The sequence below is a fragment of the Crocuta crocuta genome, unplaced genomic scaffold (genome assembly GCF_008692635.1).
Source record: "Crocuta crocuta isolate KB4526 unplaced genomic scaffold, BGI_CrCroc_1.0 scaffold260, whole genome shotgun sequence".
NCBI lineage: Eukaryota > Metazoa > Chordata > Mammalia > Carnivora > Hyaenidae > Crocuta > Crocuta crocuta.
The window spans coordinates 4,492,010-4,512,427 of record NW_027527525.1 but is presented as its reverse complement, the minus strand read 5'-3'; the positions used below and the strand labels follow the sequence as shown (position 1 = coordinate 4,512,427).

General features: G+C 39.1%; 1 protein-coding gene across 1 annotated transcript in view; it reads left to right on the top strand.

Moving 5' to 3' along the window:
- Window positions 1-17,699, top strand: part of FAM91A1 (family with sequence similarity 91 member A1) — an 83,587-nt gene extending 65,888 nt beyond the window's left edge. Inside the window, exons 16-24 of the mRNA XM_077764388.1 lie at window positions 913-1,061; window positions 2,352-2,486; window positions 2,643-2,756; window positions 6,846-6,918; window positions 9,493-9,642; window positions 11,816-11,920; window positions 12,429-12,552; window positions 13,815-13,884; window positions 15,687-17,699. Of these exons, the coding sequence (XP_077620514.1) occupies window positions 913-1,061; window positions 2,352-2,486; window positions 2,643-2,756; window positions 6,846-6,918; window positions 9,493-9,642; window positions 11,816-11,920; window positions 12,429-12,552; window positions 13,815-13,884; window positions 15,687-15,872 (1,106 nt within the window). The 3' untranslated portion in view covers window positions 15,873-17,699. The remainder of the gene's footprint in view (window positions 1-912; window positions 1,062-2,351; window positions 2,487-2,642; window positions 2,757-6,845; window positions 6,919-9,492; window positions 9,643-11,815; window positions 11,921-12,428; window positions 12,553-13,814; window positions 13,885-15,686) is intronic.
- The last annotated feature ends 2,719 nt before the right edge of the window (window positions 17,700-20,418 follow it).

The window sequence follows — 20,418 nt, the reverse complement described above, 5'->3', positions numbered from 1 at the left end:
TCTTGCCAGTGGGTTTCCTTTCAAGCTGACTCCTGTTTCCTTGTGCCATGTCCATCTTTAAAAAAAATTTTTTTTTACTTTTGAAACAATTCTTTACTTTGTTGCACAACAGTCTTGTCTTCTCTTGTACTTCTGTCCCAGTCCTGGAATCAACCTTTCCTCTCAGGAGGCTGGTTTGTCATACTAGAGTATGGTATTTAAAACCAAGGACCTGGTGCTAGTTGTGCTCAGTGCTTCTGCGCCCTTCCCGCAGGCCATATGTTCCCACAGGCCTCATTCCTGCTTGAGTGGGAGATGGGCTAACTTGAACTTCCAAAGTTTCTTTTAGTCTTAAATATCTCTTTTAAGAGAGCAAACAGGATTGGGATTTTCCGAAAGGATTAAGAATGAGGACACTTAACAATCTGTTGCATGCTGAGTGACTTCATGCTTTATGATCTTGGGTACATATTGTTAGATGAGGAACTTGTTCCTATGCCAGACCCAGAACTTGGTCTTGAAGCTCTTTGTAGAAATCAGAAATTGGGGAGGCAAGGGCACAGGTTTTTTGTGGCACTTAGGTCTTCTTCATCCGCCATTGCCCTCAAGTGGCTGGGGATGGAGAGGAAGTAAGGTGGAACAAGCATGTATTTCTAACATAACAGGTGGCCTCACAAAGCACCAGTTCGACAGTTGATCTTTTTAGACCAGGAAATAAAGACCATTAGTTTTAAATCTTAAAGTGTCTTGGTGGTCTGCAAGGGAATTAGGCACTTTTAATAGCAACACTCTGTTACAACGACTTTAAGTATCAAGGCAACATTTTGTCTTAGACGTTTACAATATTTAAATATTTTACCAGTATTTTGTCGTAGACATTTTTGCTTCCCATTGTCAGTCTTTCATTCTTGTGTATGCTTCATCATAATTCAGGTTTTCCTCTGGATCTCTTACGCTGTGAAAGCCTTCTTGGTTTGGACCCTGCAACTTGTAGCAGAGTTCTGAACAAAAATTACACACTACTCGTCTCCATGGCTCCTCTCACCAATGAAATCCGGCCCGTGAGCAGCTGCACCCCTCAGGTAAAGAGCCATTTGGAACGTCGCTAGCGGTGGCATTTCAGACTTGCTCATGATGACTTGAAAAAGTGGTTTTCCAGTTTGATTGTGCTATTTCTCATTTTGCTGATGCCAAACCAAGATCACGGACTCAGTAAGCAGTTTGTATTTTATGCTCTTGTAAGATGTTCAGTTTATCAGGTAGAGTTGGTGCATTTTATTCTTGTATTATCTCGTGATTTGTGCCACATTGAAGTTTTCTTGATAAATGCAGTATTTTAAAGAGAATGTTTCAGATGCTCTAGGAAGGAAGCCCAGATCACCTTGAGGGATCAAGTCAATTAGGAAAAAGAAAATGTTTTAGAAGTGGGGCTATGATGGAAAATAAACTGGAAAGGAAAGATTGTGTTCAAAAGCTAGAACTTTAGTTATCTCTAAAACTGACTTGTGAAAATTACTGCTGGTCTTTTACTTTTAAAATATAAATCAGTTGTGTATTTGTGTGCTTAGCAAGAGTACCATTTTCAGGGAGAGGGGGTCACGTAGCTGTTCTTCAGTGCTGCCTCCTGCCTGGTTTCCTAGATGTGCGAGGTTAATGGTGTAGAAGAAAGGAAAGGATCCTTGTACAAGGTTGACTTCATTGCTGTGCTGTTCTAGCTGCCCTAGTGAGCACACCTCCCTCACCTCCAAATTTGTCCTCTGTTCAGTAGGAGTGGTTATAGATTTACATTGACCAACTCTTGTTTTTGTTTTTGTTTTAATAGTTTTTTGTGTGCCCCACCCAACCCTATTCCATATACACACTTCTTCCTGTTCTGTAACACGATTTCTAGGCACAGTAGGTATCCATGAACTGAAAGAATCGTAAGATGGATGGAAGGTTAGATAGTCCCTTTTGTGAGAAATTGCATGTGACTAATGACAATAATGACCACTCTGAAATAGAGCTTATTATCTGCAAGGTACCGTTTTAAACCCCTTTGAGCAAGCGTACAGTGTCTACAAGGTAGATACATTATCACCATTTACGGAAAAGCAGAGATGATACAGCTGAGGAGGTGAGGCTGAGATTTGGACCCTGGTGTTCTGCTCCAGAGCCCGTCCTCCCAGTTACAATGATAAGATGTGCTTTCTCAATTCCAGGATAAAATGGAAACCATTTGGATGGAGCACTTAAATTTTATTTTCATAAGGGTAATAGCAGTGAACGCTTACATGAGGTGTTAGCTGTTTGCAGACCATCCTCGGCCCCTTGCGAAATTTGGCTGCTATAGAGAAGTTTACAACTTTATCTCACCTGTTTTACGATTACAGCATATTGGACCAGCTATCCCAGAAGTCAGTTCTGTCTGGTTTAAACTATACATTTATTACATCACTGGGCAAGGACCACCATCTCTTTTACTGTCCAAAGGTACAAGACTTCGAAAACTGCCAGATATATTCCAGGTATGTTGTGTGAGGTTTTCTTTAGCTGTTTTTGAGGAGGGTAGAGATTGGTCAGCAGCATTATCGCATGAGGTATAAATAAGATCTCCTTGGTTTTCGTTTGTGTTTTTAAATTTCTAAATGCCATTTTATCTTTCATTCATTTCTTTTCTGTAGGGTTATGATCGATTGCTCATAACCTCTTGGGGTCATGACCCTGGGGTAGTCCCTACATCCAATGTGCTCACGATGTTGAATGATGCTTTAACACATTCAGCAGTTTTGATTCAGGTACAGTGGCTTTATTTGAAATGACCAATTTTGGATTTTTATGTTTAAAGATTGTAATTTGCTGAGTCACAGTCAGATGTCAGTGATTTGAAATATGTAAAACTGAAACGTAAGACATGAGATGTGGAATTTTGCCCTGGCCCTCGTCTGGCAGTGTGGGAATCCCAGAAACAACATGGATTCTATAGTTAGACCCAGGCTTGAATTCTAGCTTCACCTTTTGCTACCTGTGTGGCCGTAATTGTTTGCTATATGTAATCGCTCTGTTGAGGTATAATTCACATAGCATACAATTCACCAGTTTACATTGTACAGTTCAGTGTTTTTTAGTGTAGCTGCTGTTTTTTAGTGTAGTGTAGGTATCCACAGCCTTCATCAAGCTCAATTTTAGAGCGTTTTCATTACCTCAGAAAGAACTCCTGAACCTCTAGCTCTCAGTCCCCTGTTCCCTAGCCCCAAACAACACTAATCTGCTTGCTGTCTCTCTACAATGCTTATTCTGGGCATTTCACACACATAAAATCACGTTAATAGGTGGTCATTTGTCACTGGCCTCTTTTCCTTAGCAGAATGTTTTCAAGGTCCATCGTGTTGTAGCATATATCAGTCCATCCTGACCCATTACTACATTCCTTTTTATGGCCAAATAAGTCCCGTGTACGAATATACCACATTCTGGTTTTTCCATTCATTGTTGAAGGACACTTGGGTTGTTTCCACCTTTTGGCCATTATGAATAATAGTAATCACTGCTGTACATGTTCATTTCTAGGTTTTTGTGTGGCCACGTTGTCATTTCTCTTAGGTATGTGGCTAGGAGTGGAAATGCAGGATCATAACGGCATTTCTGTGTGTAACTGTTTAAGGAGCTTCTAGGCTGTTTGCCCGAGTGGCTGCACCACTTTACATTCCCACTAGCACTTGGTATTATCTGACTTTTTAAGTTAGAACCCACCTGGTAGGTGTGAAGTGGTATCTCGTAGTGGTTTTGATTTGTATTTTCCTGATGCCTAGTGATGGGGGCCTCTTTTTACATGCTCGTGAGCGGTATGACATTTCGAAGGTACTTCTCTTATACTTAGTTTCCCACCTATGAAATGTAGATGGTGGTATTTACTATATAGCAACAAAAAATAATAGTAGCAGCTAATGGTGAGATAAGCAATTTATAGTCATAGGATTGTTGAGAGAATGAAATAAGAATGTGTGTGAAGCGTGCAGCACACTTTCTGCTTCATAATAGGTTCTCGATAAAGATTTCATTGATTTATTCAACTAACAATCATACGTGCCATATTCTGTGCTGATTAGTGTGGATACACAAATAAGACACGGTCCCTGTGTTCAAGGGATTTAAGTCTGGTGGGAAAAGTTGCATAAGCAGCCAGTTTCAGTTTTTTTTGCTGAGTGCTGAATAGAATTCTATCCAGTGCAAGCATTAGGGAGAAGTACCCAGTTCAGCCTTGAGGTGAGGAAAAAGGCCGAGGGGACACTCATTAGAGAAAATGAGGCTCAGGCTGTGTACAGAGAGATGATACAGAAGAAAGCCAGGCCCGGCAGAGAGGTTAGCATGAATAATTGTCTGGGCAGAGATTTTTTTCTTTTTTCTTTTTCTCCACTGCTGTTTCCCTAGGTACCTAGAACAGCACCTGGCTCAGTAACTATGAGTGTTTTGATTTAGGCAGGGCCTGTAGTGTAGTGTGCCTTGACTGTTTTGCTACAGAGCTTTGTACCCTATAGACTGATGACAGAGAAGCGGGTGCTGAGCAGGGGATTTCTGTGGTCAGTGTGTTTTGGGAAGATCAGCTTGGAGAGCATGCTGAGAGGGGCGGGGTAGCGGAGGGTAAGATACCTGAAGCAACAGGACCAGTTAGGATTGGGTGTAGGGGTCCCGGTAAGAGGGGAAGACAGCCTAGATCAGGAAAAATAAGTATTGCAAGGAGAAACTGGATTCAAGAATTACTACAAATTAAAATGAATAGAATTGATGAGATGTCTGAGAAGAATGTGAGACGAGGAGGAGCAGGACTCCAGGGGGACTGGCTTGTGAAGGTGGGAGAACAGCGATATCCCTACTGAGTGAACAGAGGAGAGGGAGCCAGTGTCTGGGGGCCGGATCATGTGTGTTGTCTCTGGGGCATGCTGACTATAAGGTGCCCGTGGGGCATTTGGGTGCTAGAGCTATCTAGTCAGTAATGGAAAATATTTTGAAATCCAGATGAGAGTTGAACAGGAGACACTGACTCGAGTGTCTGCACCAGCGTGTGGCGGTAGTTGAAAGCATGAGGGATGCCGCATTTGCCAGCAGTGAGGACACCTTGCAGGGGCAGTGGTGGGAGATGACCTCATGGGATGGGCGAGACGCGGGCTCCTGTCAGTCCGCCTAAAGCCAAAGCTTGATTCCACCGCTTACTAGGAATCTTGAGCGAGTTCAAAAACCTAGAATTCCTTCACCTGCAAACTAAAGATAATAAACATTCCTAAGGTTGTTGAAATGAATGACTGAATCACAGTCTCCATAAAATGCCTACACCTATGCCTGGCACACGGGAAGGTGTCGGAAGGTGTTAGCGGTGTGGCGGTAGTGGTAGCAGACGCAGCGGAGTTTTAATGTGTTTGTTACGGAGTTTTGTTTTTGCTAAAAAACAATCCCTCCTTTATTTTATTTTAAGTTTTATGGAAGAAATTCACTTTGCTGAACAAAATTAAAATTTTGATTAAAACCATGCTTTCATTGTAACAGCCTTGATTAGAGTGTAAATCATAACTGTACTGATGAAGTAGAAGCGAGCTGCCAGAAGAAATACATTCACGTTGTTATATGAACCATTGAAACGAGTGCAGTTTTACTCTGAAGTGATTTTTTTCTTGTATATCAGAGTACTTTGAATTTAAATAATGCAAAGTTTTTTTTTAATGGAAAAATGTATAGATCCCCGCTGTTAAATTTTCTATTGTAACGATACTAAATACACATAAACTTGAAATAAAGTTCTTCATTCGTTGTATTCTTACACAGTTGTAAAGCCAAAATAAACATGGGGATGTAAATTAAAAAAAAAAAACAAAAAAACCTTTAAAACCAACAAAAATCAAATGAACATTAATTGAAAGTAATGGATAAAACTATTATTCGTAGCATGGGAGTGGGGTGGTCAGACTCAGATTTTTTTTTAATTCAGTTTTTGAATTGATAGAACTTTGCATGATTCAGAAATAAAACAGTATTAAAAGTTGCACAGAGGAAAGTATTGCTACACTTCTAACATGGTCTGCCCAGCTCTCGCATTTCTCTTCCCAATCAGATACATTTGTTAGTTTCTGCTGTACCCGTGTAGAATTTCTGTATCCCCATGCTTTTTTCACTTAGCAACTGGAGACCTTTCCATTCCATTTCAGTTAATAGGGAGCTTCCTTTTTTTTTTTTTTTTTTTTTTTTTCGGCTTTTTAAAAAAAAACTACATTATTTTTTTNTAGTTTCTGCTGTACCCGTGTAGAATTTCTGTATCCCCATGCTTTTTTCACTTAGCAACTGGAGACCTTTCCATTCCATTTCAGTTAATAGGGAGCTTCCTTTTTTTTTTTTTTTTTCTTTTTATTTTTGCAGCTGCATTGAAAATACATACATTAATTTAGTTAACTCCTATTGGAGGCATTTATAATTATGTAATTTTGACTATACGTCACTGACTACAGGTTTTTGAGTTTTGCATTCCTAGTTCATGATATGCCAGGTGATTGACGATGGGGCTCCTTCACCGCATTCCTCCCTCAGAAATACACCTAACCCTTGCGTGAGCGTACCTGATTTCAGTCTTCACTTGTCTGATGCCTGATGTACCTGTTCAGTTGGCCTCTGTCTATCGTTAGCAGTACACTCACTTGGAGACACATTGCCTTATAAGATAACATACACTTAAGATTGTCTTTGCTTGCTGGAGAAAAATTAAAAATTGTTGAAAGCTTTTTTGATGGAATATGAATGTAGAATATGCCATCACATGTCACGGTTTTATTTGCTGTTTGACTATCTGTTATTGAAAATACAGATTTCTTATATAACTTTCAACTGTGTTTCTTCATGTTTAGGGACATGGTTTGCATGGCGTAGGAGAAACTGTCCACATACCTTTTCCATTTGATGAAACAGAACTACAGGGAGGTATCTTGCTTTTGAATTGTATCTGACTTCTTTATCATTAATCTTTGACAAGGGTTTGGTAGAAAACAGCAGGAAGTGAATTCTTAAAACTTTAAGTTCTAGGGCCTTTTAAAAAAACTTTTAATGTTTATTTTTGAGAGAGCGAGCGAGCATGCACGCTCTGTTTAATAGCTAAACTGATTAATAGCTCTCTTGCCTTGGGAGAGTATTGTGTGAATTATAAAAGAAAGGGATCTTCATATCTGAGTATAGAGCATATTTCTGTTATAGAAGTTCACATATTTATGTGGACTTTCACTGACATTTAAATCATTTATTAAGGATATAATTTCAAGTAGATTTTTAGCTTTAGTTTCAATAAGAATAATTTTACTACAAATCTTATTTTCAATTTTTATACACCAATAATGAAGCAAAAGAAAGAGAAATAAAGAAACTGATCCCATTCACAAATGCACCAATTGCATAAAATACCTGGGAGTAAACCTAATCAAAGATATAAAAGATCTGTATGCTGAAAACTATAGAAAGCTTATGAAGGAAATTGAAGAAGACACGAAGAAATGGAAAAATGTTCCATGCTCATGGATTGGAAGAATAAATATTGTTAAAATGTCAGTACTACCCAAAGCAATCTCATATTCAATGCAATCCCAAGCAGAATTGCACTGGCATTCTTCTCAAAGCTAGAACAGTCCTAAAATTTGTATGGAACCACTAAAGACCCCAAGTAGCCAAAGTAATGTTGAAGAAGAAAACCAAAGCAGGAAGCTTCAAAATCCCAGACTTTAGCCTCTACTACAAAGCTGTAATCATCAAGTATGATATTGGCTCAAAAACAGACAGATCTATATCAGTGGAATAGAATAGAGAGCCCAGAATTGGACCTACAAATGTATGGTCAAATATTTGACAAAACAGGGAAAGAGCATCCAATGGAAAAAAAAAGACAGTCTCTTTAGCAAATAGTGCTAGGAGAACTAGACAGCAGTATGCAGAAGAATGAAACCAAACCACCTTCTTACACCATACACAAAAATGGATGAAAGACCTAAATGTGAGACAGGAAGCTATCAAAACCCTAGAGGAGAAAGCAGGCAACAACCTCTTTGACCTCAGTGGCAGCAATTTCTTACTGGACACATCTCCAAAGGCAAGGGAATTAAAAGCAAAACTGAACTACTGGGACATCCTCATCAAGATAAAAAGTTTCTACGCTGCAAAGGAAACAATCAACAAAACTAAAAGCAGCCGATGAAATGGGAAAAGATATTTGTAAATAACATATCAGATAAAGGGCTAGTATCCAAAATCTATAAAGAACTTCCAAAACTCAACACCTAAAAAACAGTGGAGAAATGGGCAGAAGACATGAATAGACATTTTTCCAAAGAAGACATCCAGATGGCCAACAGATGTATGAAAAGATGCTCAACGTCACTCATCATCCAGGAAATACAAATCAAAGCTACACTGAGATAACTACCTCACACCAGTTAGAGTGGCTAAGATAAACAAATCAGGAAACTATAGATGCTGGGGAGGATGTGGAGAAAGGGAAATCCTCTTGCAGTGTTGGCGGGAATGTAAACTGGTGCAGCCACTAGGAAAACAGTATGGAGGTTCCTCAAAAAATTAAAAATAGAACTACCCAATGACCCAACAATAGCACTACTAGGAATTTATCCAAGGGACACAGGAGTGCTGATGCATAGGGGCACATGTATCCCAATGTTGATAGCAGCACTTTCAATGATAGCCAAATTATGGAAAGGTCCTAAATGTCCATCAACTGACGAATGGATAAAGAAGATGTGGTTTATATATACAATGGAATACTACTGGGCAATGAGAAAGAATGATATCATGCCATTTGCAGCAACATGGATGGAACTAGAAAGTATTATGCTGAGTGAAATAAGTCAGTCAGAAAAGAACAGATATCATGTTTTCACTGATGTGGTTCTTGAGAAACATAACAGAAGGCCATGGGGGAAGAAGGGAAGAGGAAGAAAAAAGTTAGAGGGAGGCAAACCATAGGAGACTCTGAAATATAAAGAACAAACTGAGGGCTGATAGGGGATGGGGGAGAGGGAAAAGTGGGTGATGGACATTGAGGAGGGCACTTGTTGGAATGAGCACTGGGTGTTGTATGGAAGCCAATTTGACAATCATATTTTTAAAAAATAACCTAAAATTTTTTAAATCTAATGTATATTTAACACATTTCAAAAATAAAATGTGTATGTAGTACATAGAAGCCCAACAAGTAAGTGTCTGAGGCAGAATAGAACCACAAAGAGAAGCCTAGAGAATTTGCCACTGACCACTCCTGTTTGCTTGCCTAGCACATGGTTTGTTCTGATAAGTAAATGTCTCCTGAAGGCTATAAATAAATCTGTGTGTACACCAGCCTTTTACATTCACAAGTAGTTTTTTGTTGGAATCAATGTTGATAGATTCAAGTAGAAAAGTAGCTCTAAGAATTGTTCAATAAAAGTGTATTTACATTTTTTATGTTGTTTTATGTTATAAAACTACTTAACAGTGCAAATGTCATCTCTTTGCTCTTAGAGTTTACTCGTGTCAATATGAGTGTTCATAAAGCCTTGCAGATATTAAGGAACAAAGTGGACCTGCAGCATTTTTGTGGCTATGTCACCATGTTGAATGCTTCCAGCCAGCTTGCAAACAGAAAACTCAGTGATGCTTCTGATGAGAGAGGTCAGCCAGTGGTTGGGTTCTTTGAATTAAGGTGGTTCTATGGAGTTGATCACAATCTTAATACTGAAGAAGCAGGGAGACCTTTGTGGGGATGTCAGATTATTTAATACTTAGTGTTTTTTCACTAAGGTGAGAAAATATTCTGTGACATCATTTGGACTGGTATTAGTAGTTCAATGGAGAAAATACAGAAGTACTGACCTGGGATTAATACAGAATGGTTATTGGGTTTTAGCCCTTTACTGTCATCTCTGTGTTTATAGGCTTTAAATTAAGTTCCTCTAGGGGCGCCTGGGTGGTTCAGTCGATTGGGTGTCTGACTTGAGCTCAGGTCATGATCTCATGGTTTGTGGGTTCGAGCCCCGCATCGGGCTCTGTGCTGACAGCCTGCTCAGAGCCTGGACCCTGCTTCATATTCTGTGTCTCCCTCTGTCTCTGACCCTCCCCTGTTCATGCTCTCTTCAGAAATAAATAAAACATTAAAAAAAAAGTTAAAAAAAATAAAGTTCCCCTATGAAGTATGGCTTCATAACTCTAGTTTCTTTGTAAAAGGGTTTCCAAAGTAGAAGTAACAGTTTTTCCCATTCAACCTTTCTTTTTCTGTTGAAGGCACCACTGTCTCAATTACCCAGGCTTAAAATCTTGTGTTTGTCTCTTTCTTCTTTTTCCACGCTGTCCACTTCATTTCCATGTTTTGGGAATTAGTCTTCAGAAATGTCTCTCATATCCTTTCCTCTCTTCTCGTTTCTTTTTAAATTCTCTGTAATTATCCTTCTAGTCTGCGTGTCAATACTGTAACCGTGAACTAACTGCAGCCGTCTCCCGCTTAGCCTTCCTGGCCTCATTCTCCTTCTGTCTCCAACCTGTCCTGCACATTGACAACAGTTAGTTTTCCTTTTTCTTTTTAATTAAAAAATGTATTTACAAATCACCTTCTCATGCTCACTAATTGTTTCTGCTCTGACCTAGTTTTGGCTTGTATGTGGTTTTGGTGGCCATAGTGCCAGCTCTGGTCCCCAACTCTAGAAAACCTTTCAATTCAAACATCTGTCGTTGATTGACTATATTCCCTGAGCCTCTCAGTTTGAAATCCTGAGTAGATATGATTGATTGCTAGCCATCCAGTGGATCGATTGGCTCCCTCTGAGTTAAATATCCACCCCTGGTCCTTAATCTTTGGCCAGAGGATTTGAGTAAATATTAACAGTTGACTGTCACATATCACAGGGGCATTTTCCAAACGGGGTATGGGTTAGGCAGTCATTTCAAACATGTCTGCTACAGTCATGTTTTCTTTCTTTCATTCTACTGACATTTATGGAGTACCTACCAAGGTACTAAAAAGATTGAAATTAGTAAGACCCAAGGAATAAAACCCTAGAAAGGGAGTCAAGCAAGCGAGTCAGCCTGCTGTGTAGTGTTAAAAGTCTGTGATAGAGCTTGGCGTCAGCTTGATGTGCTGACGTAGGACAGAAAAGGCATATCTCAGCCCAACTGAGCTATCAGAAAGGGTCTCTTAGAGAAGGTAAAGCTTAAAGTCAGTCTTGTGAGAGGATTTGGGTACATAAAAGATGATTGTTGTGTATTTGGAGGGTAGCAGCCTTTCAGGCAGAGGGAATCAGGCAGTAGAGTAGCTCATCTTGCCAAAAAAGAATTTGTTGAAAGTAGTAGAAAATGAGAGTAGAGAAGTTGGTAAGATCAGTTCTTGGAGGATCTTGTGTGTTGGAAGACAGGAAGAGTCAAAGAATTTTGAAGAGGAGTAACATCAGACTGCGTATTTCCATGAGGATAGAGCAACTTCGGTAAAGGTCTAAGTGAAAGTCTAAACTTGTGTTCTGCCTTTTGAGTCCTTGTTTCTTTTGGTCAGGGTTTTACAACCTCAGCACCATTTATATTTTGAGCTGGATAATTGTTGGAGGGGGGACTCTCCTGTGCATTGTAGGATGTTTAGCATCCCTAGATACCAGTAGCATCCCTGTCCCCATTCACATTGTCAGAGGTCTCTTGGGGGACACAATTGCCCCCTAGTTGGGAACTGCTTTAGGTTGAAGACTGTTCATTGTTCTCCACTGTCATTCCTGTTGCTGAAGTCTTCTCTTCCGTTAGAACCGATTTACTAACGACTTGTGCCAACCATTAAGTCCTAATATTGTGTATGTCCTCTAATTACAAGGAGAACCTGATTTGGCTTCTGGCTCAGATGTAAATGGGAGCACAGAGTCATTTGAAATGGTCATTGAGGAAGTAACTCTAGACTCAGCAACAAAACACAACTCTGGTAAGCCTTTAAGAATTATTTGCAGCTTTAGACTATTTTGTGATGTTTAATTCTTCTGTTAAATCATTTGGGTGTCATTTGTCTACTCTGTTTGTCCAGAGTGGACCTTTTAGTAAGAATTTACCAGGAAACATTTTTATATATTTCGAATAACAATTAGTGTTATAAAAATATGACCTGAGAATGACTTCAGTTTTCATTTTTCCCATGTTAAATTCTTTCATCCTGTAGATGTCTTACAAAATCTTTTTTGGAGAGAAAAGACCATTTTGAGCACCTAATGAAAACTTTGTACCTTCTCCCCAGAAGCATGTGCATACTCAAAAAAGATTCTTTCCTGTTTCAGAGATTTACTGACCCCTCTAAATCCTCTCCCCTGCTAAGCCCATTACTGGATACCGCAGGGGTGGGAGGAATCTGAAAATGTATGGGCCTCAGTGAAGAGACCCTGGTCAGTCATAATGGATGTGAATACATACGTGGTTAACAACTGTGTGCCCTTTTGTAGCTGCCACAACAGAAGCGGATTGGGTTCCTCTTGAGCTGTGCTTTGGAATTCCGTTGTTCAGTTCTGAATTAAACCGGAAAGTCTGTAGAAAAATTGCAACACATGGCCTTTGCAGAAAAGAGAGGTGAGGGTTTCTGTTCATTGTCATCTTTTCAGCTGTGAGACTTCCAGGCTCTCATTTGTTACATCATATTTTCTTTTATTTCGCACATGAGCATGGTAATTGCCTTGAGTATATTTGTTGATTGAATAAATATTGCTAGCTTAAGGATTTTGCTCTGTTTTAAAATTAAACTAAAGCACCTCAAAAATCTGACCTATGCAAATATTTGGGACTCATGTTTTGGTTAATTTTAGTTTGTTAGTTAATTACCCAGTCTGGGCAGGGTGTGATAAAATTTTCATGCTCAGATGAGATGATAAACCTAGTGTTTGTAACGTGTGTGTGTGCAGAACATTTCCCTTGTGCATTGCTGTCACTCAGCAAACACACACTCGAGTCATGGTATGTAAATAGTGGTTGTCTCTTATTGTGGAATTGGAGCTGAATTTCTAAATTTTCTTCAGTCTCCATGTTTTCTGAAATGAGCATGTATTACTTCTCAGAGATGGCATGCAGATTTTGTTTCCCATGCCTACCCTGACCCGATGGGAGCAGTTGCTAAGAGGAAGTGTTGTAAAAGTGCTTTGACTTTTTCAGCACAAGGGAATATTCCTGAATCTCATTGTCATGGTGGGGTGGCTGGGAGAGCTGATGTCCACAGGTCCGCTTGACTTCTTGTAGAAAATAAAATTGGATAATAAGTAATTCATTTAATTGGCTTAATAAAGTATCAGAGGATTAAAAGTGCTCAATCAACAAATAATTTAAACAATTCTCTGAGAGTAACATATACATGAATAAAGAAAAGTGGAAACACTTTAACAGCTTTAAAGATTGCCAGCAGAACTGTCACCAATTTACATATTTAGGTGGGTTGATGTATATGAAATCTGTCAGGCCTTTGATCAGGATTTATTTTAAAATTAGTTGGCTATTTGAAGTTTGTATCTGCCTGAATTTTCATTTTAAAAGTTTTCTTTCATTTGACATTTATATTTGCTAATAGTTTAAACTCTTCCTAACAAAAACTTCTCAATTTTAGTTTTATACATGGTTTTTTATTTCAGAATGGTCTTTTTTATGCACTGTTAACTCCCTACTCTTAAATCTGGCAGAAATTTCATTGATGAGAACCGTTGAAAAATGTTTTTAAAATTTTATGTAATTAATCTGAATGTATTTACATATATAAATGCATTTAAATTGCTGAAATTATTGTGAGATACTAATTCTTGCCATTAAAATTATATTTGTTTTAAAATGTCCCCCCCTTTTTTTTTCAGCCTTCAGAACCTCTTACATTCCAGTAGAAAACTCTCTCTACAAGTCCTTAACTTTGTTCACTCATTCCAGGTAACCAAACCCCAAAAATCCAAATGGTAATTGCATAGAGCTTTATAGGATGCAGAGCAGTTCCATTTTATGCTCAAGTGCAAAATGTGCAAAGAAGTTATTTAAAGACTTTGCACTGATAGGGCATGCAAGCAGGGAAGCGGCGGGAGGGGCGCAGAGGATCTGAAGCAGGCTCTGTGCTGGCAGTAGTCAGCTGGATGTGGGGCTTGAACCCATGAGCTGTGAGATCATGGCCTGAGCCGAAGTCAGATGTTCAACCAACTGAGCCACCTAGGCGCCCTAGTTGTGAAAGACTTTTAAATAGGAGTGACATTATTTCTCATTGTTTTAAAAAATTAGTTACTGTGTAGAGAGCAGATGAAAAAGGGATAAGCATAGAAGCAAGACTGTTATAATAGCCCAGGTGAGGGGCACCTGGGTAGCTCAGTCGGTTAAGCGGCCAACTTTGGCTCAGGTCATGATCTTGGGGTTTGTGAGTTCGAGCCTCGCGTCGGGCTCTGGTCTGACAGCTCAGAGCCTGGAGCCTGCTTCAGATTCTCTGTCTTCCTCTCTTTCTGCCCTCCCCTGCTTACGCTCTGTCTCTCTGTCTCTCAAAAATAAATAAATGTAAAAAAATAAAAAATAGCCCAGGTGAGAATTTGTGGTAGCTGAGCTCCCCTTTTCTTTTTTTTTAAATGTTTTATTTATTTCTAGGAGAGAGAGAGAGAGAGAGAGCGTGAGCAGGGGAGGGTCAGAGAGAGAGGGAGTCACAGACTGAAGCAGGCTCCAGGCTCTGAGCTGGCAGTCAGCACAGGGCCCGACGCGGGGCTCGAACCCACAAACCGCGAGATCATGCCCTAAGTGAAAGTCGGACGCTTAGCCGACTAAGCCACCCAGGCACCCCTGAGCTCCCCTTTTCATTAAAAATATCCCAAAAGTTTGCATGTATCCCTAATAAAGGCTGATTGCACGTATATGCCATTACATCAACAAACTACCTATATTATAAAACATACACAAAAATAGAAATTTTGTAAGGATGTAATAGTTGATATAGGATTTGTAAGATTTTTACAGTCCCATACTCTACTTTGGAGTGAGTACCCCACTCTGGAGCCACTGGCCTAGACAGTGGTAGCAGGCTATGGTGAATGAGTCAAGCAATTTGGGATACATGTTGGATGTAGATGAATTAACCTGCTTAATTCAGTGTGAGGGAAAGACTGAGAGTGTCGTGAGGAAGGGAAGTCTCAAGAATGAGTCTCCTGTTTCCGGACTAGCTTCATGTGTGGAGTAGGGAAGGCTGGCGGGGAATTGGAGAATTAAGGTCATGGACATCATGGACATGGTAATTGCAGAATATATGGTGAAACATCCAAGAGCGAAGATCAGATCGGTGGATGTTTTTGAGCCTGGAGTCCTGGGGAGAGGTCTGTGCTGCGTGAGAGGTCTGTGCTACGTGCGATATAGGGAATCTGAGAGCCCTGGGAACACATGGAGTATTCTGGTGCTTAATATTACGTGAGGGGGTTTTTAGAGATTGTTTAAGAATTAACTTTTTCTTATCCTCTAGTCTCCTAGCCTATTATTGTTTATTTCTAAGCACTTACTGTGGTGTGGCTTGGGTCAGTCATTACCGCATATAGTAATACCCATCATGGATTATTTGATGTTTGTGAGGTAGATCTTTGCATCTCCCACAGTGCTTTGCATCCCAGAAACATTTCTCGGGCAAGCAGAGTCTGTATTTATAACTAGCTATGTTCAATGGTTTGATCAAGTGTTGAATATGGGATTTTTTTCTCTTGTCTTTGGTCTTGTAGGAAGGTGCTTCCACACTGGATGCTCACACAGAGGCCAGCTTTTCCAGTGTGCCTTCACAGTTGTCCTGTGCCGACACGGGCGTTCCACTTCCTGCAAAGAACTTAATATTTAAAGATGGCGTCTTATCAGAGTGGAGTGGACGATCACCTTCCTCGCTTCTTGTTACTAATCTCCATTTGCAATAATTTGGTTCTACCATGTGTTGCTCACACTTTCTGCCTTCTTTTCTTTCTTAACGTTAGCTTTATAGTGCCAGCCACTAAAAAGCACCCTGCTGCTACAATGCGCTTCATGCTTGACTGACGTGAAAAGGTTGGGGAACATGGTCATGTTTTCTCAAGTTTTCCTCATTACTGCACCTCCTAATGCAACAAAGAGCTTTTTAGCAGCCTGCACTGTATTTTTTACCTTGAGACAATCTGCATTTCTTTTATAAAACTGAGGATATACTTTATAGGCTTTATGATGACTGTTACGTTTCTAAGCAGTCACTATGAATATTGCAGTGGTAATTTTATATGTTAGTTTATCAAACATAAATCTTGTTTAATTTTATATTTTGTTACCTACTCTTTAGGGGATCACGGGAAGAGGTGGAACTCTTCCTCTGAAAAGGCTTCTTGGTACTTAAAAGTAGCAAAACTATAAAACAGTAAACATCAGTTTTGAGAGATGATACGATGGGGCATTAAGAATTTCTGTGGATCTCTGTAAATTATGTATATGAGTTGACATTGTTGAAGGTATGTAAATCAGATAGTTGTGTATAACTTAACCTTGATTTATAAGGTCTTAACCCAGACTATGATGATACGTTGACATCTCATGAGAAGCTTTGGAAAACATTCTATTTTTAAACAACGTTTATATGTGGACTTCTGTCGTCACTCACTTTGGACTTTATATTTTCATAGAGTCTTTATGGAAAAATAGAATTTATTTTCCACTCTTGTAACTGTGGCTGCTGCACGTTTTCACCCTCATTTTTTGTTTAGTAGCTTTACCAATGACTTGTTATGAAATCGAATTTGGTGTTTAAAAACCAAGGATTGTGATTTTAGGTTAGAATTACATATTTAGAGGCATTAAGGCTATGTCTTCTGATCAAAACACTTTGGTGATAAACCTACTCTGAAGACATTCTTAGGCAACCTGGACCTTAAATTTATGTGAATAGTTTTGGAGGGACTGATAAAGAAAAATTGAGTAATTTCAAAATCTTTCTTGAATCATTAATTCTTTTAGATCTCAAATGTTAATTAGAATAATTGGAATCACTTTCTAGATTTTTTAAGTTACCTTCCTTGGGAAGTTTGTGCAGTGTTATAGTTTAGTGTATCTCTTCTCCTAGGATAACGGTTTGCTTGTTAAAACTGTAACCAAACTAACTGGTCAAACAACATATATCTAAAACACTTAAAGCTTTAGAAAATTTGGGAATGTTATAACCTAAACATTTTGCTGATAATTTTTTGTTATTTATAGAACTGATACTTGTGTATTGAACATACTTCTGGAAATATATGCCTTTCTTAAAACTGTTAGCATAACCATGCATTCAATACTGTGGCCTACCTGTAGAACTGAATAGCTTGGAGCAGCTTACCTGTGGCACACAGTCAGTGCTGTGTTTGGGTTAAGTGCAGTAACGTTTAGTTTTCTACTTTGTCTTACATGAGGTAGAAATCACAGGTATGTTATAAATGTTTGTCCATAAAAGGAAAAATACATACTAATATTAAAATAATTTCTTATGACTGTGAATCACTCATTTATTTTTCCAATAATTGATATTGTACATTCCTAGTGCTCTTAGGTGTGTATGTAACTTTTACCGTTTTTCACCTGAAAGTTGTAAGTATTTCATTGGATCAGGGCTCTTTAATCTCATTTTCATTTGCTTTGTTTATATTAACTGTAGTTATTTTATTTATTCCTGTATTAACAGTCTAAGCCTACTGTAATGACATGTACACTAATAAAGAATCGAGTAATTTGTGGTTGGCAGTGAACCCAGTTGGTGGTGAATTTGAAAACTTAAAATATGGGAGTGATTTGCTGCTATATTACCTTTGAGAGATAATGGAGGAAGAAACAACCTTACAGTGATCATGAATTTTGGGGAAAATACTGGGAAACATGGGGACAACTGTGAGGGGGAAGGTTCGCTTCCCAGCTGGAAAGCGCTCATAATGTTTAAGGAGGGAGAATCTGCTTTGTAGAGCTGTTAGTAAAATGTGAAAGCCACATTTGTGCTTTGCTTTATGAGCTTGCCTTTGTTTCATTCGTGTGTTAACTCATGTAAGGATGCGTCTCCTAAATCTTACAAGTTTTGATCCAGTTCAGCAACATGTTAACATTTAAGTACAGACTTTATTATTTGCCAAAGAAGACCTACAAAATAATTCTAAAGTAATTTCATTTGGCTTTGTGCTACCTCCCTTCTTGATTTCCCCCTTAATGTAGCGTAAACCATGGAAAACATTCTTTGGAAACCAAGAGAAAAGGAAAAATCACAGAGGACATAGAATTTAGCATGGTCCAGTTTCACCAGTCAGGTGGGTCTAAAGAAATACAACTTTATGTCATTTACAAACATACCAGGTGTTCTCGATTCCCTTCTTTCCTTCATTTTAAGTATGTAACCAGATGCTTTTGTATTTGTTTCTTGGGGGGAATATCACTTTTCTTTTACTTGATGTATATTCAATCTTCTCTGCCATTCATGTTTCTATTTTATGTTCAGTGTTTCAAATACAGTTTGTATTTAAAGATTTTAAAGTACCAAAACTGTGTGAGTACACAGGACTGTTTTCTGGTATGATGTTAATATTATACAACAAAATGTATAAAGTGTTGTCAATTTGATTATTGACACATAATATGTTTACAAATAAACTGTGGCGTTGATCAAAATACTGTGAAAATGTGTATATAATCTGTAAGTCCCTTTCTCCGTATTAAATACAGCACCTCAGTACTAAATGCTTCCAGTGCTGTGGCTTTTCCACATGATATTTTTAATGACCTTTTTACTTCATAATAATCTCAGGTTTATAGGAAAGTTGCAGACAGTCCAGAGAGGTTTTCCTGTACCCTTCCCCAAGCTTCCCCTTGTGTTAACACCTTATGTAAACTATGGCATGTATCTGTCAAAACTCAGAAATTAACCTTAGGACAGTTCTGTTAACTATATAAATTACAAACTTTTTGGTTGCTGTCTGTTTTCCACTAATGTCTTTCCGCTGTTCCAGAACCAGGAGCAGCCCAGAACACCACATTGCATTTATTTAGTCATTAATGCCTCCTTTGTCTGTTTCTTTTTTTTTTTTTTAAATATTTTTATTTATTTCTAGGAGAACGAGAGAGACAGCGTGAGCAGGGGAGGGTCAGAGAGAGAGGGAGATACAGATTCTGAAATAGGCTCCAGACTCTGAGCTGGCAGTCCGCACAGAGCCCGATGCGGGGCTCGAACCCACGAACCGTGAGATCATGACCTAAGCGAAAGTCGGACGCTTAACCAACTAAGCCACCCAGGTGCCCCAATCCTCCTTTGTCTGTTTCAATCTGTGACAGCTTTTAGTCTTTCATGACCTTGACACCATGAAGAATACTGATTGGTTATTTTGTACAATGATCCTTAATGTGGGTTTGTTGGACATTTTCTTGTGAGTAGATTTGAGGTTATGTTTTATCGGGAAGGATAACGCAGAGGTGATGTGCCCTTGTGCAGTGTATAATATCCAGTGCATGATGTCAGTAGGCATTACCGGTGATGGTCCTTCATTGGCTAGGTTGGTGTCTACTAGGTCTTTCCACTATATTTTTTCACTTTCCATATTTTTTTTTTCCTTTGGAAGTAAATTACTAAGTCTAGCCCCCAGTCAAGGGGAGGGGACAGTATCTATATATAGTTTTTAGCGGGGCGCCTGGGTGGCTTAGTCGGTTAAGCGTCCGGCTTTCGCTTAGGTCATGATCTCGCGGTTCGTGGGTTCGAGCCCCGCGTCGGGCTCTGTGCTGACTGCCAGCTCAGAGCCTGGAGCCTGTTTCAGAGTCTGTGTCTCCCTCTCTCTCTGACCCTCCCTTGCTCACGCTGTCTCTCTCTCTCTCTCTCCTAGAAATAAATAAATAAATAAAAATATATATAGTGTTTAGCATTTTTCTTAAAATTTGTTCCTCTTTCCTATTGATTTGATACTTTGTTTATATTAGTATGTGATTGTGGCTGTATATTTTACACTTTAGGTTAAAATCTAATCCTATTGTTATTTACTGTGTAAATTATTTCAGCTTTGGGAGCTCTTCGAGGTTGCCTCCTAAATTCTTTTGACATGTGCTCATCTTTTTAAGCCCATATCTTTACTTTCTATCACTGCCAAGTATTATCAGACTGCCAACCCTAGAATTAGCTATTTCTCCAAGGAGCCCTGGTTTCTTTCATTGGTGGATGTTGTTTGTTTTTTTTTTTAATGTTTATTTATTTTTGAGAGAGAGACAGAACGTGAGCTGGGGAGGAGCAGAGAGAGAGACACACATAGAATCCAAAGCAGGCACCAGGCTCTGAGCTGTGAGCATAGAGCCTGACACAGGGCTCGAACCCACAAACCTTGAGATCATGATCTGAGCCGAAGTCGGTCATTTAACCGACTGAACCACCCAGGCGCCCCCAGAGAATGGTATTTAGAAACAAAGATGTGGGTGTTGGATGTGCTCACTTGCTACTGCTGCTAT